The sequence below is a fragment of the Alosa pseudoharengus genome, unplaced genomic scaffold, assembly GCF_046254945.1.
Source record: "Alosa pseudoharengus isolate Yale_2024_CS ecotype anadromous, Long Island Sound unplaced genomic scaffold, YU_APseudo_1.1 YU_APseudo_1.1_scf_8, whole genome shotgun sequence".
In the NCBI taxonomy this organism is placed as follows: Eukaryota; Metazoa; Chordata; class Actinopteri; order Clupeiformes; family Clupeidae; genus Alosa; species Alosa pseudoharengus.
The window spans coordinates 28,431,877-28,459,423 of NW_027468870.1; the positions used below are offsets into that span (position 1 = coordinate 28,431,877).

The 27,547-nt window shown below is 46.1% G+C and overlaps 1 protein-coding gene across 1 annotated transcript in view; it reads right to left on the reverse strand.

Moving 5' to 3' along the window:
- robo3 (roundabout, axon guidance receptor, homolog 3 (Drosophila)) overlaps positions 1–27,547 on the reverse strand; it is a 68,190-nt gene that overhangs the window by 34,588 nt on the left and 6,055 nt on the right. The window contains exons 2-5 of the mRNA XM_076274075.1: positions 20,213–20,539; positions 2,301–2,462; positions 898–1,174; positions 641–768 (exon numbers count right to left, since the gene is read on the reverse strand). Coding sequence (XP_076130190.1) covers positions 641–768; positions 898–1,174; positions 2,301–2,462; positions 20,213–20,539 — 894 coding nt within the window. The remainder of the gene's footprint in view (positions 1–640; positions 769–897; positions 1,175–2,300; positions 2,463–20,212; positions 20,540–27,547) is intronic.

Below are 27,547 nucleotides of genomic sequence, written 5' to 3' on the forward strand. Positions count from 1 at the left end.
TGTGTGTGGTGGGGAATAGTGATCACTATAAGACTGAGTGGGGTGGGATGTGAGTCTCATCACACACTGCACACTAGCACCTCTGTGGCCCATTAATATTGCAAGGCCACTCTACCAGCTAAATCATTCCCAAACAGCTGTCACAAAGAATAATCTCCAGCGAGGAGGGAGAAAAAAAAGAGGGAAAAGGGAGAGAAAAAAAACTTGGCATCAGTTCTCATTAAGTGTGTGTAATGCTCCGGACGTGCATTAATGCAGGGGACTATATCATAACGGAAAATGAATCAAGGCTTCAGCTTGTCAGCCTGGCTTATATGGACAGAAAATAGTGAGTCATTCTTGATGAGACAGTGCAGTACGCCTGTTAAGATTTTAACTACTCAAAGAACTTTGTGGCACAGTGAAGCATATTAAGTAATTATGAATCAAAGCCCACTGATAAAATGCATGTGTGTACACAGTACACTATACACTGGGATTGAGATTCATATCAGTATCACTGTGTTATTGCACAATCATAATTAATCACACTATATTATATAAGAGTATAACTGTCGTTATGTTTTTGGTGTCCAGTGAATGTGAAGTGTTGTGTTGTGGGTGTTGTGACTGTAGACCATGTGTGTTTGTGAGCTCTTACCATGAACCTGGAGAGTTCCGGAGGCTTCTGTCTTGCCAACACTGTTCTCAGACACGCAGGTGTACGTGCCCTCGTCCTCTGCCCGCACGTTTGTCAGTCGCAGGCTGCTGTCACTCCTGATTTCAGACCTGTCACAGCAACATAGCACAACACAACAGAACATGTCAGTCACTTTGTCTTTCGCTGTACCATCCCTGATTGGCCGCACCTGATCCCTCCCTGACATCCCATTGGCCCGGAGCGACTGTCAGTCATACCTCCCGCGCGGCAGCTCCCCCTCCTCCTTGCGCCAGCGTATGGTCGGGGTGGGGTCGCCCTGCACCTCACACAGAAAGTCCACAGTGTCATCCGCCAGCACTGCCTGGTTCACCGGCCTGCGCACAAACATGGGCCGCTCTGGTGGAGGAGAAAATGACACAGGCTTAATATGACAATGCTCACATGTGTATGTGTATGTGTGTGAGACGGAGAGAGAGAGAAGAGATGGAGAGAGAGAGAGAGAGAGAGAGATGCAGCAGTAGTAACTTGTATGTTCTGGCAAGTGGGGTCCCTGCACAGCTTTCACAACAGGAATACGAATGTGTTTCTCCTGCCAATAGCAATAACAATTAAAAGAACCAACAGGGTTACTGCCCAAGAGATGTCACTTCCGAAACGCCCACTCTCGCTCGCGCTCGCTCTCTCCCACACGCCCCCAGCCTATTGCCATGACAACCGAGAAAAGAATAGAATATAAGTGAGTGTTAAAGAGACGGATGATCAGAGAGGGAGAGAGAGGGGAAGGAGAGAGAGGAGTATAGATGGACAAAAGAAGAAAGGTGGAAAGACAGAAAGACAGACAGAAAGAAAGAAAGAGGGTGTAGAAACGAGTGGGAGAGAAAGTGAGAGACGGCAGGAGACTGACAGAGAGGAGAGGGGGAGAGGAGTGAAGTGAGAGAGAAAGAGGGGAAAGTGTGTACATGTATGTATGTGAGAAAGAAAGACAGAGAGAGAGAGAGAAGTGAGGGAGCCAGAGAGAAGAACAAGATAAAGCAACGCAACATCAGTCAGTCAGTCAGGAGCCACATGCCCGTGACCAGCTGGGCAAATACACATTTCCCACGTCTGTCACAGTCTCCTGAACACTGCCATTACTTACAGGACACTGCAGAGTACAACACCACCAGACAGGCACTATGGGAACCTAGCCATTTATGTGTCAAGAGTATATATGGGCAAAGTACCATTTAGAAAAGTGTTGAGAATTTTAAAAAGACTGTATATCAAATTTATGTGGGAATAGGACACTTTGCTGCATCTGACTTCAGAACGCCAGAAGAACAGAAGGGACATTCTAGTTCTATGCTGGTGGTGATGGCACATTCTGTTCAATATCCCATCCTTCCATTTAATGTGAGGCAATGACGGCAATAACACCTCCCTGTGCTGAAAGTCATCAAGCACTCAATCAAAGTGGGCAGATATGAAAACCAAAGAATGGCCTTAGTGGCCATTTTGCTCTTTGCTATGCTGTGCATGGAGCTAACTTGACATGATCGTTTTGCCCTTTCAGCCTGCAGAGAGATTGAGAGAGAGAGAGAGAGAGAGAGAGAGAGAGAAAGAAATTGGAGGTGACACGTTTGAGCTGGTGGTGCATGACGTGGGCGTGGGTGGACTGGACTCACGGTGATCCTCTCGTCCTTGTCGTTGACGCGGGCATTGTTCTTCTTCCAGGAGATGGTGGGCTCAGGGTGGCCACGGGGCGGGATGCACTCCATGACCGCCGGCTCGCCGGCCGCCACCACCACGTCACTCGGACTCTGCCGGAAGTCATCACGCAGGACTGTGGAAGGAGGGAGGGAGAGCGAGAGAAAGAGAGAGAGAGGACAAGAAAGAGCAGTGGTTAGGTTTTTGTAAGTTACCATAAATTACTCCAAAACTCAAATGTTTTGATAATTTACTTTTGCTTACTTTATTTTAAAAAGAGATAAGGATCCATGAAAAACAGTAAAAATCAACTTACAAATAAGTGAATGACTAACGAAACAATTACTATTCAGCACACATCCACATCACATTTCACATTTCCAGTCTTGGGTGCACGTTCCTTCACTCTTTCCTCATGTACAGTAAGCTCAAGCACCCACTCCAGCAGCACAGAGAGAAGCCCTCATACCGTATTATAGATCTTACACAGTATTACTGACCCCAGTTCAGTGTGTGTGTTAAAAACATGCATTCCATCTGACACATGTGAAAAGTAGGCTAACCTCCAGCTGCCCTTCTCAAGCCTGCAGAGTTGGATGCCACCGGTCAGAGCCACAATCGAGATTTTCATTTTATTGCAATTTATCGGATTCTTCCGCACCACCACTTCCATTACAGTAATCTGCTGGGCTCCGTATCGGCCAGATTGCACACCAGTCAATTGTCATTTCACTCTGCACGTTTCCAATTGCCGCTGATGCCCTAAAGTGAACAGCACGCGCGCGCCCAAGCACCGTATGTCAGGGTGCAGTTTATGAAGAGTGGTTTGTGGGATATTGCACTTGACTAGTTCTGTATTACACCCAACTGACGGCCAGTAAAAAAAAGGCTGTCAGTGCATCCATTTTAAACAGCAGATAGCCCAATGCCAAGAAACCAGTGTGATCAGTAGTGTGCAGCTGTAGGTGGAATAGGCAGGGCAAGCTGCTGCTTGTCTAATCCCACTGAATGTGGGTGCTGTGGCTGGTGGCTTGTCCGGCTCTGAGAGTCTTTGCTTAATCTGGCCACCGTGAAGCCAGGCAGCAGACTCCGGGGCGTGAATAATTCATGTGTTGTTTGGTCTGAGAGGGGTCATGGGCAGACAGGCCCATGTGGTGGTGGAGATGCTACCCTAAGGCACATGCTTGAGTCTTGCAAGTCTCTCTCTATCTCTATCTCTCTCTCTCACTCTTTTTCTCTCTCTCACTCTCTCTCTCTCTCTCTCTCTCTCTCTCTCTCTCTCTCATACGTTGACTTTGAAAACAGAAGCAGAGAAGCCTACTATACGCTGACCTATAACCATTCCTTTGCAGAAAGAGAAAAGTTTTCTCACTCGTAACTTTATCTTGGAAAAAACACACATCCACACCAACCCACACACCAACACACACACACACACGCACGCACAAGCACACACACATCAAAAGTGTCTTGAAGTTCACTACCCTTAATTTAACTCTAAAAGTCCAAACTTTTTTTTTTCCTTTCCTTCCAAATTTCTTTTTTTTTTATGAAGATGCTTCAAGATTGAATATTTGAACATCAAGGCGTGGAAATAATTAAATAATGGATGAGGACTGCAGAGGCACTGCAAAAGTGATCAGTAATTTTTGATACATCCTCAATATGCCAACCCAGGCAGTGTTTCCACAGACCGGTCCAAGCAAACCCTCATTACCATTTTAGATTTATCTTAAAGCAAACGATAAAAATGAGTGCCATGTGTGTCCTCCTCCCCCTCCCACTCCTCGGACAGCCAGCGGCAGCAGATAGCGAGGACAGGTTGGGAGTTAGATTGGGGCTGACGGTTGTTTTACTTGGGCCAGACTCTCTGATGCAGGCCTTGTTTGTTTACATGGGCAGGTTTGGAGCCTTGGGGGCGCTGGGAGGGGAGTTCTGTGAGCTGTGAAATATCCGTTGAGTGATGTCTCTGTTGAGCACCAAATCATATCTCAATATCTCAAGGTTGTCTTCAGGTTCTTAAAGGAAGCGCTTGTATGCCAAAGAGCACTGCAGTTGAACAAGTCAAGTGTGGGATGTTTGGTGAGAAAGTCACATATTCACCCAGAACACGTACAGTGTGAGGCTTTCTTTCTCTCCCTCTTTCTCAATTCAATTCAATTCAATTTGATTCAATTCTATTAAATTCTATTATATGATATTCAAGTTATTTTATTGCCAAAGCAGAACATTTAAACACAAGTTTTACATACAACACACAAACACACACACACACACAAACAGAGAGACAGAAAGAGAGAGCGAGAGAGAGAGAGAGAGAGAGAGAGAGAGAGAGAGAGAGAGAGAGAGAGAGAGAGAGAGAGAGAGAGAAGGGGAGAAAGTGTGTGGGAGCTGTCTAACTCTTTGGGAGAGGATAGATGGCCATTAGGGTTGAATTACAGTGCTAATGTCACCACAAAGTCACCCCGGTGGGAGTGCGCCTCAGTCCCGTCTGATTAATGGCCCTGGGCTAATGAAAGAGGCCCCACAACAAAACCGGTGGATATGACCAGCCTGCGGTGGCTGCCAGCCCTGCAGCATGTCTGGCTTAGGACAGGGCCACGTCAGGGCCAGACTGTCTCAGAGTCACAGCCAATCAGACCTGGAAGTCTGTGTGTATGCATACACTGGGATCTATCTATAAAGCAAGAAGCGTCTGTGTGTCTGTGTGTGTGTGTGTGTGTGTGTGTGTGTCTGTGGCACGCATATCTCGCTGACCGTTTGTCAGACTGATTACAAACTTGGCAGGTGTCTTGCTACAGGCATGAGTAAGTGCACTGCCGAATTTGACGTTGTTTGGATAAGAAATGCAAAAGATATCGTTAAATAGCCTATATCGGTAAAAGAAGCACGCATTGGCTTTCGCCGCTAGCCACTCCCCCTCCCACACAGCACTGTAGGACTGTAAGCTAAAGCTACCAGTGAGGATAGAAGCAGGGCTTTGGCAGAATTGGATCAGTGTAGGTTACACGGGTAAAAACTTAAGCGAGTGCAAGATAACTCCACGGATTTTGCAACAACACGCCAACATGCCAACACACACAGGTAGGCTATGCAGTGGCTCTTCAAAATGACGTAAAAAATGATGTGCAATAAGCGGACACTTCGAATAGCCCAGGCTACTTTGGACTGTCTTTAGACTTTGAATAAGCACATGACAATTCAAACTGCAAGGTCCTAAATTGAAACGAGCGATAATGGTCCCGAATCAAAGAACGTCCCAGAATGCCACACATGCAAAGCATAACCAGCGACAAGCAACGAGTGGCAGACAGTGTGATGTCACTTATGAATAGCCCAGGTTACTTTGGACTGTCTTTAGACTTTGAATAAACAAACGACAATTCCAACTGCAAGGTCCTAAATTGAAACGAGCGATAATGGTCCCGAATTAAAGAACGTCTCAGAATGCCACACATGCAAAGCATAACCAGCGACAAGCAACGAGTGGCAGACAGAGTGTGATGTCACCAGAGACTGTTTTTGAGTCACACCGTTGCAAATTCCATATGATGCATCATTCCACAAAATGGTTTGTTTTCTCTATCATCAAGTTATTCAATAGGCTAAGCATATAGCCTTGACTCAAAACAGCTGTTAGGATTATGTCATTTTGATTTGTAAAAAATGTCACATGCAGCCATGCTTAAATTCTGCTCACTTCACATTTATTATATTATTATATTATCTGTAGGCCTATTCATTATTGAATGCTTACCTGGAATTATGTTTTTCCCTATCATCCTATTTTTAAAGCAGGCCTACCTGCAGGCATGTAATTGGGCTACAGGAATAGCATGTTTGAACGGGCACTGCACTAGTTACTTTAAATGTCAGGTTCTGATACTGGCTGCGGAATCTCATTATAACGGAATGAACAAATATTTCAATATTTTATTGATTTAATATCAAATTGATAATGAATAAAACTGAGCAAGTTGTACTTTCATTTCACTTTTTTCTAACCCTTCATAGCTTATAGAAAAATGCCTGCCTTTACACAGCTATATGAAGCTTTCCTTAGTTTCAGTTCCAATAACCATGTCCATTTGAGTGAACATGAACATGCCTTACATTTTGCCACAAGTAAACACACCATGTCTTTTTTTGGAACGAACATGCTACAGTCGGACTGTCTTATATTTCACTACAAGTAAACAGCACATGCCTTTAGTTGGCTGGGCCCAAACGGACCTACTAGCAGCCATCTTTACAGGCCAGAGAGTGGACTGGGCATCCCATCTCTTTATTTGGACATTGCCTGCATGTCAGGAGCATCACAGCATGTGTACTGAGGATGTCTGTGTCACTGTTGTCGCAATATATTCTATAAATAAAAAAAGCAACACACCATCCTCAGAGTACCAGCATTCAAATACAACAACAAAATAATCAACAAACAAAGCAAACAATGTTTTCTATCTGCACTATCTTCACCAGCTCGCAGGCTTTTACATGACACCACTAATAAGTCCCCGCGTTGACACTACAGCACAGAGATGCAGAAAGTGAAGATGCATCCTCCTTCTGCAAGTACAATTCAATTGATTTCATTTAGATTCTTATCACACTGACTGACCACTACTTAGCACTTGCAGCCATCTCCAATACATGATGACTGGACCCAGTATCATTCATCTGCTTTATTTACACATGAGCATCACAACTTATTTACTGCAGCTATCCATACACAACAAAGCGCTGCATCTCACATTGATCTGCAAGGGAAGAGTGTAGTGGAACTCATATCAAATATAAAAGATTGATTCAGATCTGAACTCCAACATCTTGGAAGATGGCTACGTCAATCTGATGGGCATGCTGCATATCAGAGGGTGTTCCTCTTCCAAGCTTGGGTCAGTGCCACTCTTCTTCTGTGCTGGACAGACACCAACCCCTTCTGCACCACCACTTCCATCATCCTAATCTTTGCTGGTCCATATCGCCCAGATTGCACACCGGCCAACTGTCATTTCAGCCTGCACGTTTGGAGTTCCTGCCTCTTCCAAGCTTGGGTCAGTGCCACTCTTCCACTGTGCTGGTCATCCCCCATCACCCCAACACACACACACACACACACACACACACAGACACACACACATTTTGCCACACACACAAACCCACACGGTCACCTTATAATGCATGATTAGGCCCTGGCACCAGCGGAGCCGTGAGGCGGATTAAACCGGTGAACTCTGACCCCACAGTGGCAGCCTCAGGGGGAGGCTCTCCTCCGAGAGCCAACAAAGCCCCCATAATCCTCTCCTCCCACCCCCCGAAGGACACTTCAATTAGAAGGAGCCCTTTGCCACCTCCTGTAACCTTTCCTCATCATCCCAGACAAAGATCTGCATTTTTGGGGCTCTTAGAAGTAGGGCTGCGGGCTTCATCATGAAGTGTCTGTGTAAAGTATGTGTGCATTTCTACACTTATATGTTTATGTGAATGTTTACGCCTTTCTGCACTAAGTACTGCTTAACTTATATGGATAAATAAATTAAATATCAAATCAATCTTGCAAGTACTTTTCTATTAGCATTTTTTTAGCCTTGGTGCATTTGTTTAAACATATTTTAAGTACAAATCATGCTGCGAATAATATCAAATCATCCAGCCTATATGCCATATTCATGAGCTCATCTATCAATTAGTATAAATTCAGATTGATAAAAAAAGAGCATATCAAGCATTTCCAAATGCCTCTCGCTTTATTTGTGACTTTCATTTACCATACACACTCTGGGCAACACAGCAGCTCACATTTAATTTCAATAGTTTATCGTGATTATCAGGCGCTCATAAGAGGATTCGTTTTGCCACCACAGTCATTTTAAAAGCTCATGAATAAAATATATTGGGCGCGTACGGGAGGAGAATGACAAACGAGCGGCGCTCGGAGCTGAGAGGTTTATGTTGCGGAGCCAGAGCACGGGATAGGCGGCTGTCGACTTCTGTCGACGTGTGTTTATGACGCCCATACGAACCAATCTGTCGCATACACTACACACACACCATACACACTCGATGCTAAATGAAAGATAATAAACATTCAACTTTTTTCATCTCTGTTCACCCAGTGTTATCGTCTTAATCATAGTTGTTTAATTATGCAGATGGTCAGAGCAGTGTGTTTTGAACAGCATTTAAGTAATGAAATGTTTAGTGTATGATCCATGCTGTGTGTTCTACTGTGTGAGTATAATCAGAGTGCCCACCTGTTAGTGGGAACAGTAGCCACACACTCTTCAGCATCCATCTGCTCCTCTGTGGCATCTATTTATTTATTTAGCTGCATAAGCAGATCACAAGCGTTTTGAACTGATCTGTACAGAAAAAAATCACATCTACCTAAAGGGCACTCAAACCTCAATGCACCTGTTAACTTTAATCTGTAATCCTTCTCTTTTTTGCTATAATATGCCTAGCTCTCTATACTTGCAGCTATCATGACACAGCACACACACACATACACATACACACCAGTAATGAAAGATTTCATGGTTCATACAGCATACCGTAACAATATATTAACTGAGCCATGAAGTAATTTTTGCTGCATTGGAACACAGTCCAACATGTTTTATTCCTGTTTAGTATAAATAAATGAACGTGTATTGGCAAGCCGCAGCAGACATGTGTGGAATCCATAATTATAGATTAAAAACTACAGGCTAACATGTAATTTGGGCAGCATGTCATGTAACTGCTATTGACCAATCTTCTAACACTGCTCACACCCAATGCATGAAGGTGAGGCTGTCCTCTGTCCTCCTCCTCCCCAAATCCCTTTCAAATTAATAGAAACCCCCTCCAAACCGGGACGGATCCTGACCAATACAGAGTGGCCAGATGAGATGACCACAGTGATATGGTCCGTGTATAAAAACAGCATTTGCTAAATGAGGGCCCACAGATGAGGACAAAGACACAATTACCAGCGGCTCCAATATAATACCCAGCTCTGCTCTGCTCCGATCTGTTCTTCTGCTGCTGCGTCTGTGGCAAGCTAATGAAGCCGCCACTGCTACCGGCCTGATCTCATTCTACACAACAACCACCACCACCACTCTCTACCCCCTCTCTCTCTCTCTCTCTCTCTCTCTCTCTCTCTCTGCCCTCTCTCTCTCTCTCTGCCTCTGTCTCTCTCTGTCATCTTCTCTGTCTATCTTTTACTTCCTCTATATTCATCTCTCTCTCTCTTGTCCTTTCTTCTGCTCCCTTTCTTTAAGTCTCTCACTCCCTCACTCTCTTTATCTCTCTTTAGCTATCTCTCTCTCTCCATCTCTCTCTCTCTCTGCCTCTCATGTGGCTGTTTTCTGTAGTTATCCCTTGTGGTGTCAACACAATTACTTCAGCTGTGGAGTGCACCTCTTACGTAAGCCCGTCGCTGTCCCACATCAAAGAGGGGATCTGGACGGGCGCTGCCTAAAAAGAACCTCCTGACAGCACTCCTCCCCGCGCTCACGCACAACCACTCTCACTGTCCCACGGTCTTATATATCTGTCAGCACACCACAGAAAAACACAACTAAGGATCTAAATAGGGGACTCGTTACAGTTTTTTATCTAAACAATCCAACAAGTAAATATAAGTTATTGTGTCTGGTGTTGCATTTGTGCTTAAAGCCACTAGTCTTGCTTTTGATGTTGGACTTGTTGTTGTTGCTGTTGCTTAGGTGTTTGATTGTTTACATAATGTTATTAGGGTTTTCTTTTTTTTTTCTTTTCTTTAACATAAGGGGCTGTGCTGTTTGTAGTGACGTCTTGGTGAGATTCCCCCCATCCCTCTTGTCTGCCTGCTCGTCCCTAATACTGGGGAGTCTTTGTTGTGTGCCCTGACCGGAGTCAGACGGTCAGCTCGTCGTTGGCTTCCTGTGCACAGCTGTCATGGAAAACGGACGCCCTAAGCGGTGGAGCCGGACTTGTTCTTAGCCAGCGACTGAGATGAAGAGCTGGGGGTTGTGAGACAGCAATCGGAAGGGGTGGGGGTGGCATGGATGTGTGAGCCTTGTGTGTGTGTGTGTGTTTGGGGGGGGGGGGGGTGTGTGTGTTTGGTTCAGCGTGGTGCTAAGAGGCACGTGCTGCCTAGACATCTGTCCCTCAACATCCCCAACCCCCTCCTGCCCTATCCCACCCCCACCCCGATCCTCATCCACCCCCCACGCCGACCCTCCAAGCCCACCGCCCCACCCTCCGCATCTCATCATCATCTCAAACCCCGATAGGATCAGAGCGGAGCGGAGTGGAGCAGAGCGGAGGCCCACTCTGGATAATGAGTCCAGCGCTGGGACTCAGGGCTGACCGAGTGCAGGGGGGGGTGAGAGATATTGCCTTGGGGAAAGTGGGAAATCACCACAGAGTTTAGGTGACACTCAGATGTAGATTTTTTCCCCCCTATTTTAACCCCCCCACACACAGACAAAGACACACACACACACACACACTCACCATCCTGTGCTTGGTGCTTTTGTTTGTCAAGGCGTGCCTGTCTTGTCCTTGTGTGTGTGTGTGTGAGTGTGTGTGTGTGTGTGTGTGTGTGTGTGTGTGTGTGTGTGTGTGTGTGTGTGTGTGTTTGTCTGTGTGTGTGTGTCGCACCACTCATTTAGATGCTGTCTCTCCTGTTCAGCCGTCACCTGAGTCCTGTTAGGAAGGAACAGCTGGGGATGTGGGCCTTTCCTCCCAGCCTGACGGGGCCGCACGTTTGATGGATGAAAAGCATCTGGCCACAGCCACGCGGTTACAGGGTAACCATGCTTACTAAATGCCTCTCACGCTGACTGACAAAGAACAAAAAACAAGAAACCCTTCCATTTGGAGGACAACATCTGACACACACCAATCTGTGTGTCTTTTGTTTGTTTTGGTTGTTGCTTACTAGTCTCAACCTATTAGGAAACGATGGAATGACTGGAATGACTTTCTCATTGGGAGTTAGAAATTATAAATGCAAATTGGCCCAGAATCCTGTTTGAGAAGCTATCAGTTATCAGACCCAATGGCTACAGCCCCACAACTCAGCTTTACAGCTGTAACCTCTTAAAACACACACACACACACACACACACACACACACACACACACACACACACACACACACGACACACACAGAACTACCAGTAATATATCAAAGATCCTTAATATACATTTATTTTATATTAATTTATCAACCGTCTCTGAATATATCATCAGAACCCCGACAGGTGCAGAAACAAAACAACTACAACCCACCCCCATTCCACATACAGACACACACACACACACAAATAAACACACAAACACACACACACACAGACACACACACAGACACACAGACACACAAACTCCCCAAATGATATGCATTCAGTTGGAGAGATTTGGAGGGGGTGCTGTCAAGGTGCATCATTCCGAGGCTTTTAACTGCTCATAAACAGTCCCGTCTGGTGTGCGCCGACACCTTTTAGGCGCTGGACGTGTCAGGGCAGCAAATTGAAGTAATAAATGAGCCTTCTTTACGACCAGGCCGCATGTGCACAGCCAGAGGTGGGCTGGAGCAGGTGGGGGAGGGGGGGGGGGGTCTCTCATTATCAGGGGTCCACAAGGAGGTATGGGGGGTCTCCCCTGTGGACCCCATGAGAGGAGTGTGTGTGTGTGTGTGTGTGTGTGTGTGTGTGTGTGTGTGTGTGTGTCTACTTGTGAGTGAGTGAGTGTGTGTATGTGTGTGTGTGTGTGCATGTGTGTATGTGTGTATGTGTGTGTGTGTGCATGTGTTTATGTGTGTGTGTGTGTGTGTGTGTGTGTGTGTGTGTGTGTGTGTGTGTGTGTGTGTGTGTGTGTGTGTGTCCATGTCTGGGTGCTGATGATCTACACCCAACACTGGTGGTCTCCCCTGGCGCCTCCCCAGTTGCCCTGTCCCGGGGCATCCTCGTAAAGCACACAGCGCCCCCACTGACGTACACACACCCATATTTCACCTCCGAGCAGCGCGACAGACGTGTCCAAAACAAGCACAAGCACCCTACCCATTCAGACGGCCTAAAAAAGGCATCAGGCAGTAGCCAGAAGTGGCCCTCCGTGCCCTGAGAGGCCAGATGGAGGCTGTAGATCTCCCCTGCTCTGCGTCCTGCTTTCTTCCCCGTCCAAGGGCCGGACCCTCCCCTCTGATTGAGATTCATGTCTGAGACTTTTACTTACTAGGGGCGGCTCTGCTAACCTCTACTTCAACCGTCCTCAAGAAAAGGAAGTTGGAGGGGGGGGGCGAACCGATGGGTCATTCATTAAAACACTAATTCAGCCCTAAAAGTCTTCGCTATACACTAATTCAGCCCTGGAAGTCTCACTGAACACAAACAACTAGGGTGTTCCCTCATCAGAGCTTGGCTCATTTTGTAGAACAAATCCAGCGTGTTTTTACGAACCAGCCGGCTGCACTTAAAGTTAACATTTGAAAAGTATCACTCCAACTGCCATCTGAAATGTTGCAGCATTAAGCATGCTATTAGCATGCCATTACCAACTCATTAATGAGATCCCATTATAATTGCATACCCTTATGCAAAGTATGCACTAACTGTGTGAGAATGGCACTTTTATTCTCACTTTAGCAGGGAAGGACTTTTGTAAAAGACAAAAAAAAAATCTAACCGTTACTTTGACTACCCTCTTTTCACTGCAGGGCACGCACCCACACAGACCGCAACTGAATTAATTATTCTGACATAAACGCTGCCATAACTGCGCCTCAGATGTCAACAATAATCCCAGTGTCTGGGTTCAGGGGCTATGAGGGGGGGGCTGGAGGAAGTCAGGCGTTATCATTGACAGTGACATGCTTTAATTGTATTCTTGAAAAAAAGAAATGTACCCTAAAACAATGCCACTACATGGACACAATGGAGGTTATTTTAGATGCAGTAAAAGCTGACAGTGAGGGAGGTGAATGAATGTTAAATATATGTGATGTCAATGTTCAGTGTGTACATTTGTGTGTGTATGTATGTGCAGGTCTGTGTTTGCATACATGTAATATGCATTTTGTCTATGCACGTGTCAAGTGTGCATATGTGTGTGTGTATAAGTTCTGTGCATCCATGCACGAGAGAGTATGTGTGTGTGTGCGTGTGTGTGCGCGTGTGTGTGTGTGTGTGTGTGTGTGTGTGTGTGTGTGTGTGTGAATGCTCTCAGCAGCCTGGAGCCTGTGGACAGAAGGCAGGGCAGAGTGTGTTTGAATGGAAAAACTAAATTGTGTGAGAGGGTGGGACAGGGACAGGGACAGGAACAAGGACCCGGACAACAGGAGAGCAGAGGAGGAGCAGAGGAGGAGCAGAGGAGGAGCAGAGGAGGAGCAGAGAGAGAAGAAGAAGAAGCAAGAGGGTGGAACGGAGTGGTCAGGAGAGGACAGGACAGGAGTGGGGCCCTGCGGTATTGATGGCCTGGCCAGGGGGATCCCTGTGGCCCCCCATGGCTTCCCCTTTTGTATGCAGATCGCAACAACAATAAGTCCATTAGTGAGGTGGTCTAATCCCACGCGTGTGGCCACGCATTGTCAGAGCTAATAGAGACATTGTCTGCCCGGAGAAAGAGGATTACTTTAATCTAGTAATGGGCTGCAGCTACCACTCCGCTCGCCCAAATGAAGGGGAGTATCGGTCGGCCGTCGAGGTGACCTCATTGTCCACTCGTGCACCTCAACACCCCCGTATGTCTCATCAAACCCCCCCAAAACACACCCCTAAACACACAGAGACACACACACACAAACACACGCACAAAGAGATACTCACAGACACACACACGTCTACTGTACTTGAGCCATCTGGTGGGGAAAACATAATGAACCAGTAATTAAAACTATTTCATGGCTTCTGCCTAATGACCAAACATGACACCGACGCAGTGTGACATTGAAATCAGCATGTAATTTGGTTACTGACGAATGAGCTGAGCAGGGGGGGGGCTACATGACAACATGGGCAGGCTCATGTTACACCTCTGGGTATGGAGAAGGACAAGTCCTGTGTGTGGTCCAGTCTTGGCTATTTAAAAAGGGAACCATTTAATGTGATGAATCGGCATGAAATATTTACCCCATCTGCACTGTAGACTCTAAATCGCGAGTGTGACGTCTGTGGAAAAGCGGTCTAAACCGAAGTCAAAATTGTCTCGGCAGACGGGAGCAGACACTGATGAGAATCATAATGAGTAAGCATTTAGCATCATTATGTTGTGGCAGTGGAAATCTATCACAGAGTGAAATTTGTTCCTTTCACACAAAACATCATTAAAGTAAAGTTAACACAAACAGCAAACAAAACAACGCTGTTGTTGACAGTGGAAAGCTGCCTCCACTCTCTTTATTCATACGTTTCACAGCAAACTTCAGATGGCCAGCACACTCTGCCAAAAATGAAAACAAAGCAGCAGCCTGGACATGCGGACCAAATGTGACTTTAAAAGCAACTGTCCACAAATTCAATCCACCCACAGCTCTGCAGGCTGTGGTTTTAAGCTTTGAGGAGGGGGGTCTCCAGTCAAGTCCGACAGTCCGAGAGAGAGAGCAGAGACAGGGGAGGGAGCAGAGAGAGAGAGAAAGAGAGAGAGAGGGAGGGAGAGGGAGAGCAGAGAGAGATGAAGATCAGAGAGAGAGGGGGGGGGGAGGGGGGAGCAGAGAGTTGGCCCAGTGCCCTATGCCTAGTGGCCCACTCCCAGAGTGCCACACACACACACACACACACGTACGCACGTTCTCTGGGCACAGCCAACGGGGAAAAGAGCCATCAGCCATCCAGTTAGAGGGAGCACACACACCAACACACACACACACCTCACACACCAGGAAACGAGGAAGTCATGCTGTCATGGTCTATCAGTGTAACAAGTAGCCAGCCTTGCATGTCATATCCCTCTCATGGTTTGTAGTTTTGCGGGTGAACCCCAGAACATGGTGTGTCACCACTGTGTGTTTATTTATTCATTTGGCAAAGGCTTTTCTCCAGGCTCATCTACAGACTATTACAGCTTTCCATTGTGTGTCCTGTCCTCCTTAAGTATCGAACCCATTGGCTCAGTGCTGACAGCACCCTACGCTACCAGTTAAACTACAAGCACTGCAATCCTGAGATATTGAACGCCACTTCCATGGCGTGCCTTGAAACAATGTGGCTTTAAGTCTGAGTCTGCCAGTTCATTGTTAATGATGCTGCATAAATAAATTACTTTGACAATGAGTAAAGAAGCCGTACACTGCACACAGCAAGAGGAATTAACAGCGGGTCTCGGATTTTTTTCCGAGCCTCTCTTTTTTGAGTTAAAATGACTGGACAGATGTGGACAGATATCCGGATAGTGGCATAAAGTGATGGAGAGAAGAGAGCATCTCCAGCTTTGAAACACTAGAGAGGCGCTCGGTTATATTTCGGGTTTTTTTTTTTTTTACAGAAAAACTGCACTTCTGGGAGAGATTAACAGCTTGCTGGGAAACATTACTTAATGTCTATATTTTCACAGCTTTGTCAATAAAATACTTGAGGGTGAATTAAATCTCAAGTTGACATTCAAAAAGGCTTTTCCCGTTAAAAGCCGGAGTCATGGGAGGACAACCACTGAAGTAAAAACTGTTCTACCAACCACAGACGTACAACCTCAAACCAGCTACATACTTATGGCATGAGCCGATCACTGTCAGACAGACAATTAGCACGCACCCTTTCTCAAAATAGATCTGACTGTGAAATAACACCACAATTACAGTAACAGTCTTGCTTTTTATGGGAATATGGGAAAATGGATAGCCCTTTACCAAGTTAAACTGTCCAATAAATATATTAATCACATATTACATGCAGTAGGTGTCATTTAAAGCAATACCAAAGCAACTGCCTTCAGTTTTTAGGTTTTTTTTTAGGGGGTGGGGGGGGTTATAAATACCAAACAAAAACAAGCAACAAACGTATTAATGATTCATTAGCTGCGCTGGGTGTTGAGGGTGCTGTGTGGAGTTCAGTGTTTCCCTGCATGACAAAGGAAGGATGACAGTGCAGGATGAAAGAGAGAGGGCCAGGGGCCGGGGTGAGGGGTGGCGCTGGTCCGTGGTTGCTCTGGTCAGCAGTGATAATGGGCATTGATGCGCCTCAACGGTCCATGCTGAGCCCTATTGTTTGGGCCTGACCCTGCGTGCTCCTGCCGTAACCCCCGCCACACAAAAGCCCACAGATGCGCCCGCTCTCATTAACATGGGGGTGTGAGGGGTGGGCTTGGGGGCTGTGTGTGTGTGTGTGTGTGTGTGTGTGTGTGTGTGTGTGTGTGTGTGTGTGTGTGTGTGTGTGTGTGTGTGTGTGTGAGAGAGAGAGCTTGTGTGAGGGAGGGGGGTTGGAGAGGTTTAAATCTCCTCCCCGCACCACCTGTTGTCAGTTCGACCCTCTCCCCTGTCTCTCTCTCTGTCTGTTACTGTCTCTCTCTTGTCTCTCTCTCTCTCTCCATCTCTCTCTCTCGTTCTTTTTTCCTCCCTTTCTTTGGCGAGCCGTGGCCACCAGCCTGGCCTACTGTCTCATTATCCTCCGGTCTGCTCTAATTAATTAATTAGCCATAGAGAGGAGAGAGAGAGAGAAAGAGAAAGAGAACGAGAGAGAGGTAGAGAGAGAGAGAGAGAGATAGAGAGACAGAGAAAGGAGGGGGTTCAGTGGTCACCACAACCATCCCACCCACCCCCCGCGGGCGGCATCAGGCCTTGACCCCCCTCATCCTTGCCCGACTGACCCCCTCTCCACCCCGAGGCAGACGCAACGGGTAAAGTGATCTCATTAAATCCACCAGCCTGACATACGCACAGCCACAGAGGTAAACAACTCACTGCAAAGCTGCTGAGTCCGGATTTGCCCGCAGGTCTGGCTCCTGACTCAGATGGACCCACGCTACTGCAGGGCCAGACTGTTGTTGAGGGGCATCTCCCAATAGCACCAGACCGGCAGCAGAGACACTTGCAGCAGAATCTGTCAACTACCAATTTAGCATCATTCTGAGTCACGAACAGCAGAGCATCACTGAACACTTCCAAAAAGATTAATTGAAGAGTTTTTTGCATAAGGATTCATTTTGTGTCCATTTGTTTTGTCTGATTAAGAAGTCTTAATTAGCCGTTTTGACTAAAAAGCCAATATCACAACCCGAACATTCTTAAAGGGAATAACCAATGGGTTACATAATGTCAGAGCAGGCACTCGAGAAACTTGACATGTCAGATATTCTTTAAGATGTGTGACTGCTGATTACTTTTGTGCAGTCAGCATGAAGGCGAGCGCTGGCCATTTCAGCTGTTTCTCCGCCCAGTCCACTCTCATGAGAAGGCAGCTCAGGGTGAGAAAGTTGTCGAGGCGGTGCATGCTCGGCCCGCTCGGCCCGCGCTAAAAAAAGGACGGAGAAAGTGGCAGGTCTTCCTCCTCCTTTCATCTGCTCCTTCCCAGAATTCCTTTGGGCAGCTGCCGTTCCGCACTCCCACCTGTTCCCTTGGAAACCAGACGTGACCCCGTGACAAACGCAAATTGCCTCATCCCGACTGAAAAGAAGTTGGAAAAAAAAACACCAAAAAAAAAAGCGCTGACTGCCTTTGTAACTGTTTGCATGCTCCAGGTGGATATCTCATGCCTAGCAGAATCGGATTATATAATGACTATAAGATCTGATTTTTGTGACACCGCCACTGGTACTGTAATCCCCACAGTGGAGTTTTCCCATCTCTTTGGATGCCATGTTTTAAATAAAGAAATCCTGCCTTCCAAAAGCACAAAGCTGCCTGTGAGCAAAAGCTACAGCATGACAAAGCAGCCTCCTGAGTGAAGACAGAATCTCCACCCGTCAGTCATACACACACACACACACACACACACACACACACACGCATTCATGCAAGAAGTCGGAAGCCTGACTGAAGAGCACCTCTCATGTGTGCGTGTGTGTGTGTGTGTGTGTCTCTTGTGTGTGTGTGTGTGTGCGTGTGTGTGTGTGTGTGTGTGTGTGTGTTGTTCAATATCCTGTTCCATGAACATCTTGCCGAGTACGAGCAGATGGATGCCTTTGAAATAATGCCACCCCGACCCCAACACACACACACACCCACACACACACACCCACTCCAAAAACCTGTGAACCACACCAGTGATCTCACAGGTCAGGCCGGCCGGGGATTTGATTAAGCGGGCGCCCTCTCCCTGTGTGCCACCTGCCCGCCAGAGGGACAAGAGGCCAGGCTGTGCCCCTTGGCACAGGGACGGCGCACGGAGAGAGCCGTGATCCTTCACGACCGCGCCCACCCTCCTGTGCCCGCAACCGACCGTGTGTTCCGATGTACCCGCTCCCCGAGAGCTTGGCAACAGGCCCGGCTAACCATGTCCTTTTCAGCAGGAAGACACTCGGCCTGTGTACGACCAGGCATGACACATGTATTCTCCCCAAAGGCAGGCGGAGGGGCAGAGGGTGGGAACACTGACGTAGCTGCCTACGGAGGTGGTGTGTGTGTGGGGAGACAGTGCGGCTCCAGACGGGGGGGGGGGGGGGGGCAAGGCGACAGGAAGACGGGAGAGACAGAGGGGAAAGGGGACAACAGCTGCGGACCCTGCATGTGTGCCCAAGGCTGGTGTCGGCACTTCAGCAAGGTCCAGGTCAACGCCCCAGCACGACGGAGCGGAGACACTTTCTCCTGCTGAGAAGAATCCAGGTCAAGACTGACCATAACATGACAATGACAGCTAGAGACAAGTGCTCAACTGTGTGGACACCCTCAGTTGTAGTGTCTATAGTAACAGCAGACAGATGATGATAACAATCACTTATAGATTATTATATAATAATTTCAATAGAATTCTCCTGGGTGTATTACTATGCCTACACTTGGTTAATATCACAGATATATTAGTCTTACTACATACTGAATAGAAAATCTATAATGCCACTGGTGAGTGCTATCACGGTAAACCCTCTGAATGCAATCTCTTCTCCCAGAGCCATAAAGGTGAAGAGTTCAGGCCAAACTCAAGCTTATAGCAGAGCTGACTTCACTCCATACATCAGGGGATTGGGTTAGCCATGGCTGGTGGTCAGTGGAGGATCTGGGGCAAATTGACCATGGATATTAGGTTATGGCAACAACCTTCAAACGCACAGACAGGACCTCAGGTTACACATTACAGTGTGTCTGCTGCAAGTCGCTGCGGCTTTTAGAAGTGCGTGCGTGCAATAGATATGAAACATGAGGCTTTATATTAACTCTGTGTGGACATGTGGAACACACACAAAGATACATCAGTTCTGCTGCAATACTTCCTCAAAAGTCAGACACCATAATGACTGTGTACTGAACCAATCTATCTCCACTTAGTCACTCAGACCTTACTGTAAACCCATAATGATATAGTGGCAGTGTACACTTAGGAGAGTATGCACTTTGACACACAGTTTTCTATCATGTGTAGTCATAATAACATGAAAACACTAAGAATACAAAAAGACAATTAGTATCAATTCCAATAGCAATGGTTGAGCTACACTCCAATTATATGACAAATAGTTTAACAACAAAAGCAAACAGTTCAATACCTTCATGGCAATGAACTGGCTTCTTGGTTGGTTCTTCATGTGCCTCAAAATCAACTCCATATTGGGTTGCATTTAGGAACAGAAAGACTGGAACCTAGAAGGGCCAGCTGCCTTGCTACCTTCACTTCCAACTAGCCACTAGTCAACTGTCATCATTCACCATAATCAAATCTATCTTCCTAAACGTAAAGCTAAGGCAATTGTCCACTCATCTACAGTAACTATGGAAAGACAAGAGGAACAAGAGGAACAAAAAACGAAGCCTGGCAAAATAAAAGCACTTACTGGCTACTTCCAGCGAGGCGTTGCGGCTGACGGCTTCGCCCAGGTAGTTTCGGGCCACGCACACATACACGCCCTCGTCGGGCTTGCTGCGGCGGCCGTGGACGATGCGCAGGAAGAAGAGCGAGCCGCTGGGCAGCAGCATGCGGTGCGAGCGCGGGTCCTCGCGGTCCGTCTCCACGCGCTCACCATCCTTGTACCACTCCACCGTGGGTGTGGGCCGGCCGTCCGCCTTGCAGTTGAGCGTGGCCGGCTCACCCTTGGACACGATTAGGTCAGACGGGTGCTCCAGGATTCGCGGAGGGGCATCCTCAAGCCTTGGACGGGATCCTTTCAGAGAGACAGGATACATGTCAGTCAATAACATAATGACAGCATGACAAAGCAAAACAGCATTTGCTGTACATACTGTACCATACTGATAGCATGACAAGGCAAACATGGCATAACACTATATTCTGCAATGGCGTTGGCGAGTTATGAGAAATGGAACACTGGATTTTATGTTTGCATAACAGGCTGCAACCAAATCAGTGTGACCACCAGTGAGACACCTTTGCCTTTGTATGAGAATAAACTGAAGCTATAAAAAGATCCAGAACCTTCTTTTCTTCGTCTCTGTCAAAAAAAGAAAGAATGGAAAAACAGAGACGGAAAATATCTCAGAAGCCTCAGAAATAATCTCAGAAGCCAATTTCTGTGCAAAATGAGGGCATCTTACATATGCATGACAGTTGCACACAGAATACCAGCTGAATAAAATTATATGCTCTACATTTGACAGTTATCAAAGACAACACCACAAAAATCCAATTTTACACAAGATGGGAAAGGTGAATGTAAATAGATAATCAAGTATCATACCCACAGGTCTGAAATGGAGAACCACACATTTTACTGCTGCTATATTCTTAGTTTTGAGTGTGAGAAAGGGAGGGTTTGAGGAAGGTATGTCATTCCAGCAGATTTTTGCAAGTGCTTTGAAATTGCTTTTCTATTCCAATTTGAGTGACAGTGTGTTGGTGGGACAATTATGTCAGAGCAGGCACGACAAACAACAACAAGAAGCAAATCTTTCTTTTTCAGCCTATCAGGGGGGGTAGGGCCAATTTCATCTTGTTGACAGAGAGCAGAGGGAGAGAGAGAGAGAGAGAGAGAGAGAGAGAGAGAGACTAAGATGGAAAGACAGGAGGGAAGGGTCAGCATTACATCCAGTTCCCTACACCCCAGCAGGTGACAAAAGGTGTTTCTGATAGTGCTGCTAAGACCACGCTAGGCAAGCACATTTCTCAAATTAACAACATCCTCAGGGTAGACGAGGATCAGCATCTAAAGGTAAAACATTTAAACTGATCCAATGGATAAGCCCAAGAGCAACTGCAGTGAACCTAAATCCATCCCAGTTTTGGTCATATTCCTTATGCTCAAGAAAACATTTACCAAGCTAAGGCTAAATTCAAACATATATTTGCCTACTGTTAATACATTTATAAATACAGTACATAATATTTATATAAACAATAATACCTAGCTTGGACCTTTCTCTTCTATCCAAGCCAACCCTATTGAGTATGACTGTGATCAGTTAGAAGTTATCAATGGAGCTGTGCAATGTTAGGCTGATACAACCTCTAGTGAATCAGGTTATTAGGTGCAGGGATTTGGGACAGTCTATTCAAAGTTAATAGCTTTGAGAGGACAAAAGCTATGGAAGAAGCATACCGTCTACTGTCCTTGATGTGTGGGTGTTGAGTTGGTGTCGTGTGTGTGTGAGTGTGTGTGTGTGTGTGTGTGTTTGGGGAGGGAGGCAGTGTGTTCAACATGAAAGTGTCTGAAAGCTGCTTTATAAATATTACAGGCTTGGGTGGCCAGACCTGCCTTAATGGAGGCCTAATGAATGGAATGAAAGGGGAGGCAGGCAGGCATGAGCTAAACCCTTTACCATGATGCACTAGTCCTATCGGCCACATTCAGATGAAGGGGAACAGGCATTGCTGGAGGGTGACACTGAATGGAGTGGTGTCGGCTTAATGGAACGGTGCACTTTAAAGACGTTCCAAAAATATCTGACATATTGTCTGATTTAACAGGTTAACTATTTATTTGTAAAAGTTGATTAGGAAAAAAAAAACATTGGTTTGGCATTCAAGATGAGTCCAGTGTTCACTGTCTTCTCAGTGGTTTTGCCCCAAGGATGTTAATCTGTGGTGTATGGGACGGCTGTCACATAGGATGCATCTGACCCCAGGGTGAGAGCAAGACTGCGGCTCTGCAGCCAACGCAGCACCGACCAGTCATAAGAGGTGGACCAAACAACCAAAGTGATGCTGCTACAGTGACCCCGCTTTTTTCCCCTCCTCTTCTGCATTTGCACAAAACAACCTCAAACAAACAAACAAACAAATGTTGCTGCTGCTGCCGTAACAGCAGAGTCAACATGTATTTGTGGAGGGGGCGACTTCATCAGCAAAAACCGTCCCAGATTCCAACAGGCGTCATCAGAATTTCCTGTGGCATCGACGAGTGAGTAAGGGAGATGAAAACATGAGTCGGGAGTCTTCAAAAAAACACACAGAGGCGGGAGGGAAACACAGGAAAGGGAGAACAGAGCCAAAGTCAAACGCATTCAAAGGGACAAGCCTGTCCAACTGACTGAGAGCGAAGCTGTCACTTCTTGAAAGAGATGCGTGAGTCACGGCAAGACTTTCTTTTTCTTCCTCTGAAAGTCTTCCCCTTTTTTCTTCTTTGAGTGACTTAAGTGTCGGCCTTTGGTGGGAAACTAACCTTGTCTCACGCAATGATGGAGTGGTGGGGGGGGGCCGAGGGAGTGACGGACGAAGAAGCCAGTGAATAAATGAGTAAATCAGAGACAGAAATAGGCACCAATGTCGCTGTCATCACTCCGTCATGACACTGTCTCACTCTGCATCCTGTAACATTTCTCTCCTCCTCTAGCAACATATAGTTTTATATTCTCAGCTAGGTTTCATTCAAATCATGTCATCACAGTCTGACAAATACTTCCTTTCTTGCAGGTAAAATATCCCATCTCATACATAGTGTTGATCTAAACTGGCTTGCAATCTTTCCAACCACCACTTACCCTAATCTCCTTATTATATTCCGATATGCAGGCTGTCTTAGGACAAGATTCCACTCCTTGCTATCTCCATGACAACAGGTTGTGTCCCCATAGAATGGCTAGAGAGGTGATTTTAACATCATTGTCTTCACTATTCATGCTTTTGACAAAGACTCACAGTTGGGACACATTGAACAAGGCACTGAAAATATATGGTGCATGTCACGTGAATACAATTATTAGGGTGAGAAAAACAACAGTTGGGAAGAGGAATGTTAAGTATGTCGATTCAAAATTTGAAGACTTAGGAGTCTTATTTAAAGATGAAATATTTTCAAAATACTGTCACAAATAATCAAAAATGTCCAGATTAACAACTAGGCTATTTCATGAACAAAATGTTTCCTTTAATTTCCTAAAATTGCCTTTTTAAGTACATAGAGCGCTAGAGGATTGAGAAAACAAATCTTCTTAACAGTTTCCCCATCATGATGTTGTTAAGAGGCACTTTTTGTTGGGTTAAGAGGCACTTTTTACCATTTCATAGACATGTTGAGGATCTGTTGGTATGCGAGGTGGGTGAAGCACAAAAGCAAAGCCAGAGAATTAAGGCCCTGGGATAAAACGAACGCTAATGCTTCTGTTCTCCTGCATCTGCATTCCCTCCCTCTCTCTCTCTCTTTCTCTCTCTCTCTCTCTCTCTCTCCATGGCTCACTCCCTCGCCTGTTCACTCGGTTTGTTGTTTTACGGCCTCCCTCCGCTCCCTCCCCTCGGCCAGAGAATTGATTTGCAAATGTGCCCCCCCCCCTTCATTTCCACTCCCCCGAGTTCAACTGGGCACAGGGGTGTCCCTCAAGCACCCCTTTTTCTTCACTCACCACCCTTTCTTTGAAGAGAGAAAAAACACAACAACAACAAAAAAGGGGCCAATTGCATGAGAATGCAAACTACGGCCCCACAATGCCACGGTCCTCCATTACCCACAACCCTCTAGTGTGAGTGGGTAAAGTGGGCCGTCCACAGGCAAGGAAAGAGGAGAAAGAAAAAAGGAAATTACTTTGTAGGGGTGAGGAGCTCCCCAGGACAAAAACGGTTTCAATCAAGGCCAGGCCCATTGTGGCTTCAAGACCACACGTAGACTAACAAAACAAGAGCCAAAGCCATACTGGAAAAACCTCAGCAGCAACCCAAACAGAAGCACTGTCACCAACCCTAAGAGAAATATTTGCAGTCACCGAATACAGAAGCGCTTATACCTAGAGCGGATGAGCCAAGGGACTGGCTCTGAAAAGAATACGTGACTGTGTCATTAAAGACAGATTTTTTTCTTACTTCAGTGTTTACAGCGTATTCCTGTTTGTTTTCGATGCTGACAGGGTTCAGCAAAAGAGTACACAGTGATGTACACAAAGGAAAAGCAATAACTCCGAGACACAAGGACACGCACCTTGCAATGAATTTTTCATACAACAGAAAAACAACAGATATTCTAAAGTACTAGAACACAAAAAAATGAAGATGTTGCATGTATTACATTAAAAAAACATGATTTTCCTTGTCGTATCTCTTAGATATCGAGTTTATTTGAAGGGCAGGCACACATAGGTTGCCCACATCCAGGAGGAAAATAACAGACGCATTCGAGAGCTACCTGAGAAGATGAAAAAGATCAAAAAAACACGCTATACCCACAAATCTATAGTGAGTGCATGCAGTGGTGGGCCGTATAGAACGAAGGGGGAGAAAGAGGGGGGTGGGGGCCGAGAAGATGCTCAGCAGAAGGTATTGATTTTCTATGCAGCCTCAGAACAGAGCTTGAGGCAGGGATGGAAGCCGAGCCGGAGAGCCAGATGACAGTCAGACGACTCCGTAATGGGTCTGGTGGGGATCTGGTGCGAGTTCTGCACGTCCAGGCCAAGACCGGGTCAGATCTGGGCCAAATCCACTCATCAGTAGCAGCTACAGTATCTGCTTCAGCAGTTTGATCCAGTGGCGAGACACACAGCGAGAGGCCTGCGGTATAATAAGGCATAGCCTACTGCTGCTGCCCTAAGACTTCTGGCGGATATCAGGCAATACCATGGGGGTTTGCAGCCAGAGGCAGGAGATATTTTGATTTAAGGAAAGAATCTTTCCAGGATACTGACACAAGCCTGAAAGTGGATCTTTATGTGACAGAGAAATGAAAAATAGAAACCTAGGGAATTATTCTTTTGAATCTAAATGTGAACATATCACTCACCACTCACTTCTCAATATCCACTGGTGAAAAAATAGTAAACTAAACCGTTTATTTAATAGGAAAGAGACAACAGACTCAGGGCGTACTGTGCGACACAAGACATGAAGTGTTGTCATGAAGCCCAATCTCCATGGAGAATGACTCTAATGAAGACATGGATGAGGAAGGCAGCTGAGAATAATATGATGCACATGCTGATAGCAGTGCAGTGGGTCTCAGCTACACCCCATTGCCAAGATTTATGTATCCTGTTGTGCTCTGCTAATATAGAGCCAACTCTAACTGGCGCTACTGGCGAGGCCACAGCTGAGGCCCATAGCCTCCTCCTTCTTCTCCTCCTCTTCCTTCTCTCTCACCGCATCATGGTGGCCAAGAAACGTCTGCATTCCTTGGGATCACATCCCTCCCTGCCTCCTCTTTAAGTTAACTTCCTGCCACGGAGGTCAGAGCCCACCCAGATCAATCATCGTGTCGTCGGTGGGTGGGTGTTCTTGCAGAGAACTTGGGGCTTCTCAGAAACTGTGCTTCTGTATTTAATGGCAGTTGCTCAGAGGACAGCGGCGTTGCAACCAGGTGCCTAGCCGAGATCATGATATTTTTTTCTGACACCAGGATTTTTCCCTTGACAGACTTAAGTAATGACAACTTTAAGGTCATTTTGCCCCGAACACAAAACTATTCTCATTCCACTGTAAGAGCTCTGCTGCTCCTGCGGTTAAACACTGGATGAGAACTGACTCTAGATATGACTCAGCTGGCTAGCGCGGGGCTCTAGATCAAATTAAAGATGGAAAAACAGCCGCGTTGAAATTAATTAGATTGACTTTGCAATTCAATAAAGTGCCCACTGACCATGATGAAACGCGTCCAATAAACAGGCGTCTGCGCATACCCTTCACTTACAGTTATATGGGATCCGGGTCTGGCCCTGCATTCAAAACAAGGGCCGTCCTTCACCGCGCTACTCTATGGCTCCTGCACTGCACAAACAGTCTGAGAGTGAGGGGTAAGGCTTACTTACTCTCCTACAAACAGACACGAGTGCAACAGGAAATGAAGGAAACAGAGATGGAAATAGGAACCCAGGTCAGAGATGCACAGCCCGACTCCCGCTCGCTGGATCTTCATGGTACACCAACACACCCAAAGGATGTGTGCAATATACAGCAATATACTGTTTCATAGTTATCATAACAAACAGCAAGGCTTATATAGTGTGACCAGAAAAATGCACCAAATAAACTAAATAAAATATAGTGTAACAATATAGCAATGTTTAAATGTGGGAAAATGCTTCCTTTCACTTCAAGATTTTACACATTAACACTCATGTTTACTGGTTTGGTTTCAATTTAATCCATAGCAAGTAACACTAGCATTGTGCAACAAGTATATGACAGGAGCATCTACTACAATCACAAAATACCAATGTCTAGAAAACCTGCATGGTGACATTTGTTTTATGGGTAACATTTCAATTCTACATGTATTATTATGTTAAGCATTTGTCATTTTTCAATTTTTTTTTTTTTATTGTGCCTTGCGACTCAAAGTGGCTCATTGTGGCTGCCTCAGTACCTCGCCGACTCCGTCTGCATACAGAGGGCTTCACGCAGGGCCTTAAATAATGACTCTGATAAAGCAAATACCTCTTCAGAGACAGACAAAGGCAGCTAAATTAGGATGAATCAGACCTGTCTAACTGCTTTGCTTGGCAATGAGAACTGCATTATGGCAGATAAGAAATGTCCTTTAGCCAATTTGAGAAACCATTAATTGTGCGGCAACACAATTGGATAGGGCCCCGTAACGATGTAAATGTGAGATGGATGAAGCATTAAGACGATTTCCATTTACCTGAGTGGTAGACTCTGCAGAATTTTTTATGTGCCACTGAAAATGGCTGAGAGTTACTTAACTCACATTTATTTTCCACACTGAGGGGAAGGTCAGAGAGCCGTACACCAGAGACAGGCACTTTTATGCATCACTGTTAAAAGAATTATGACAGCA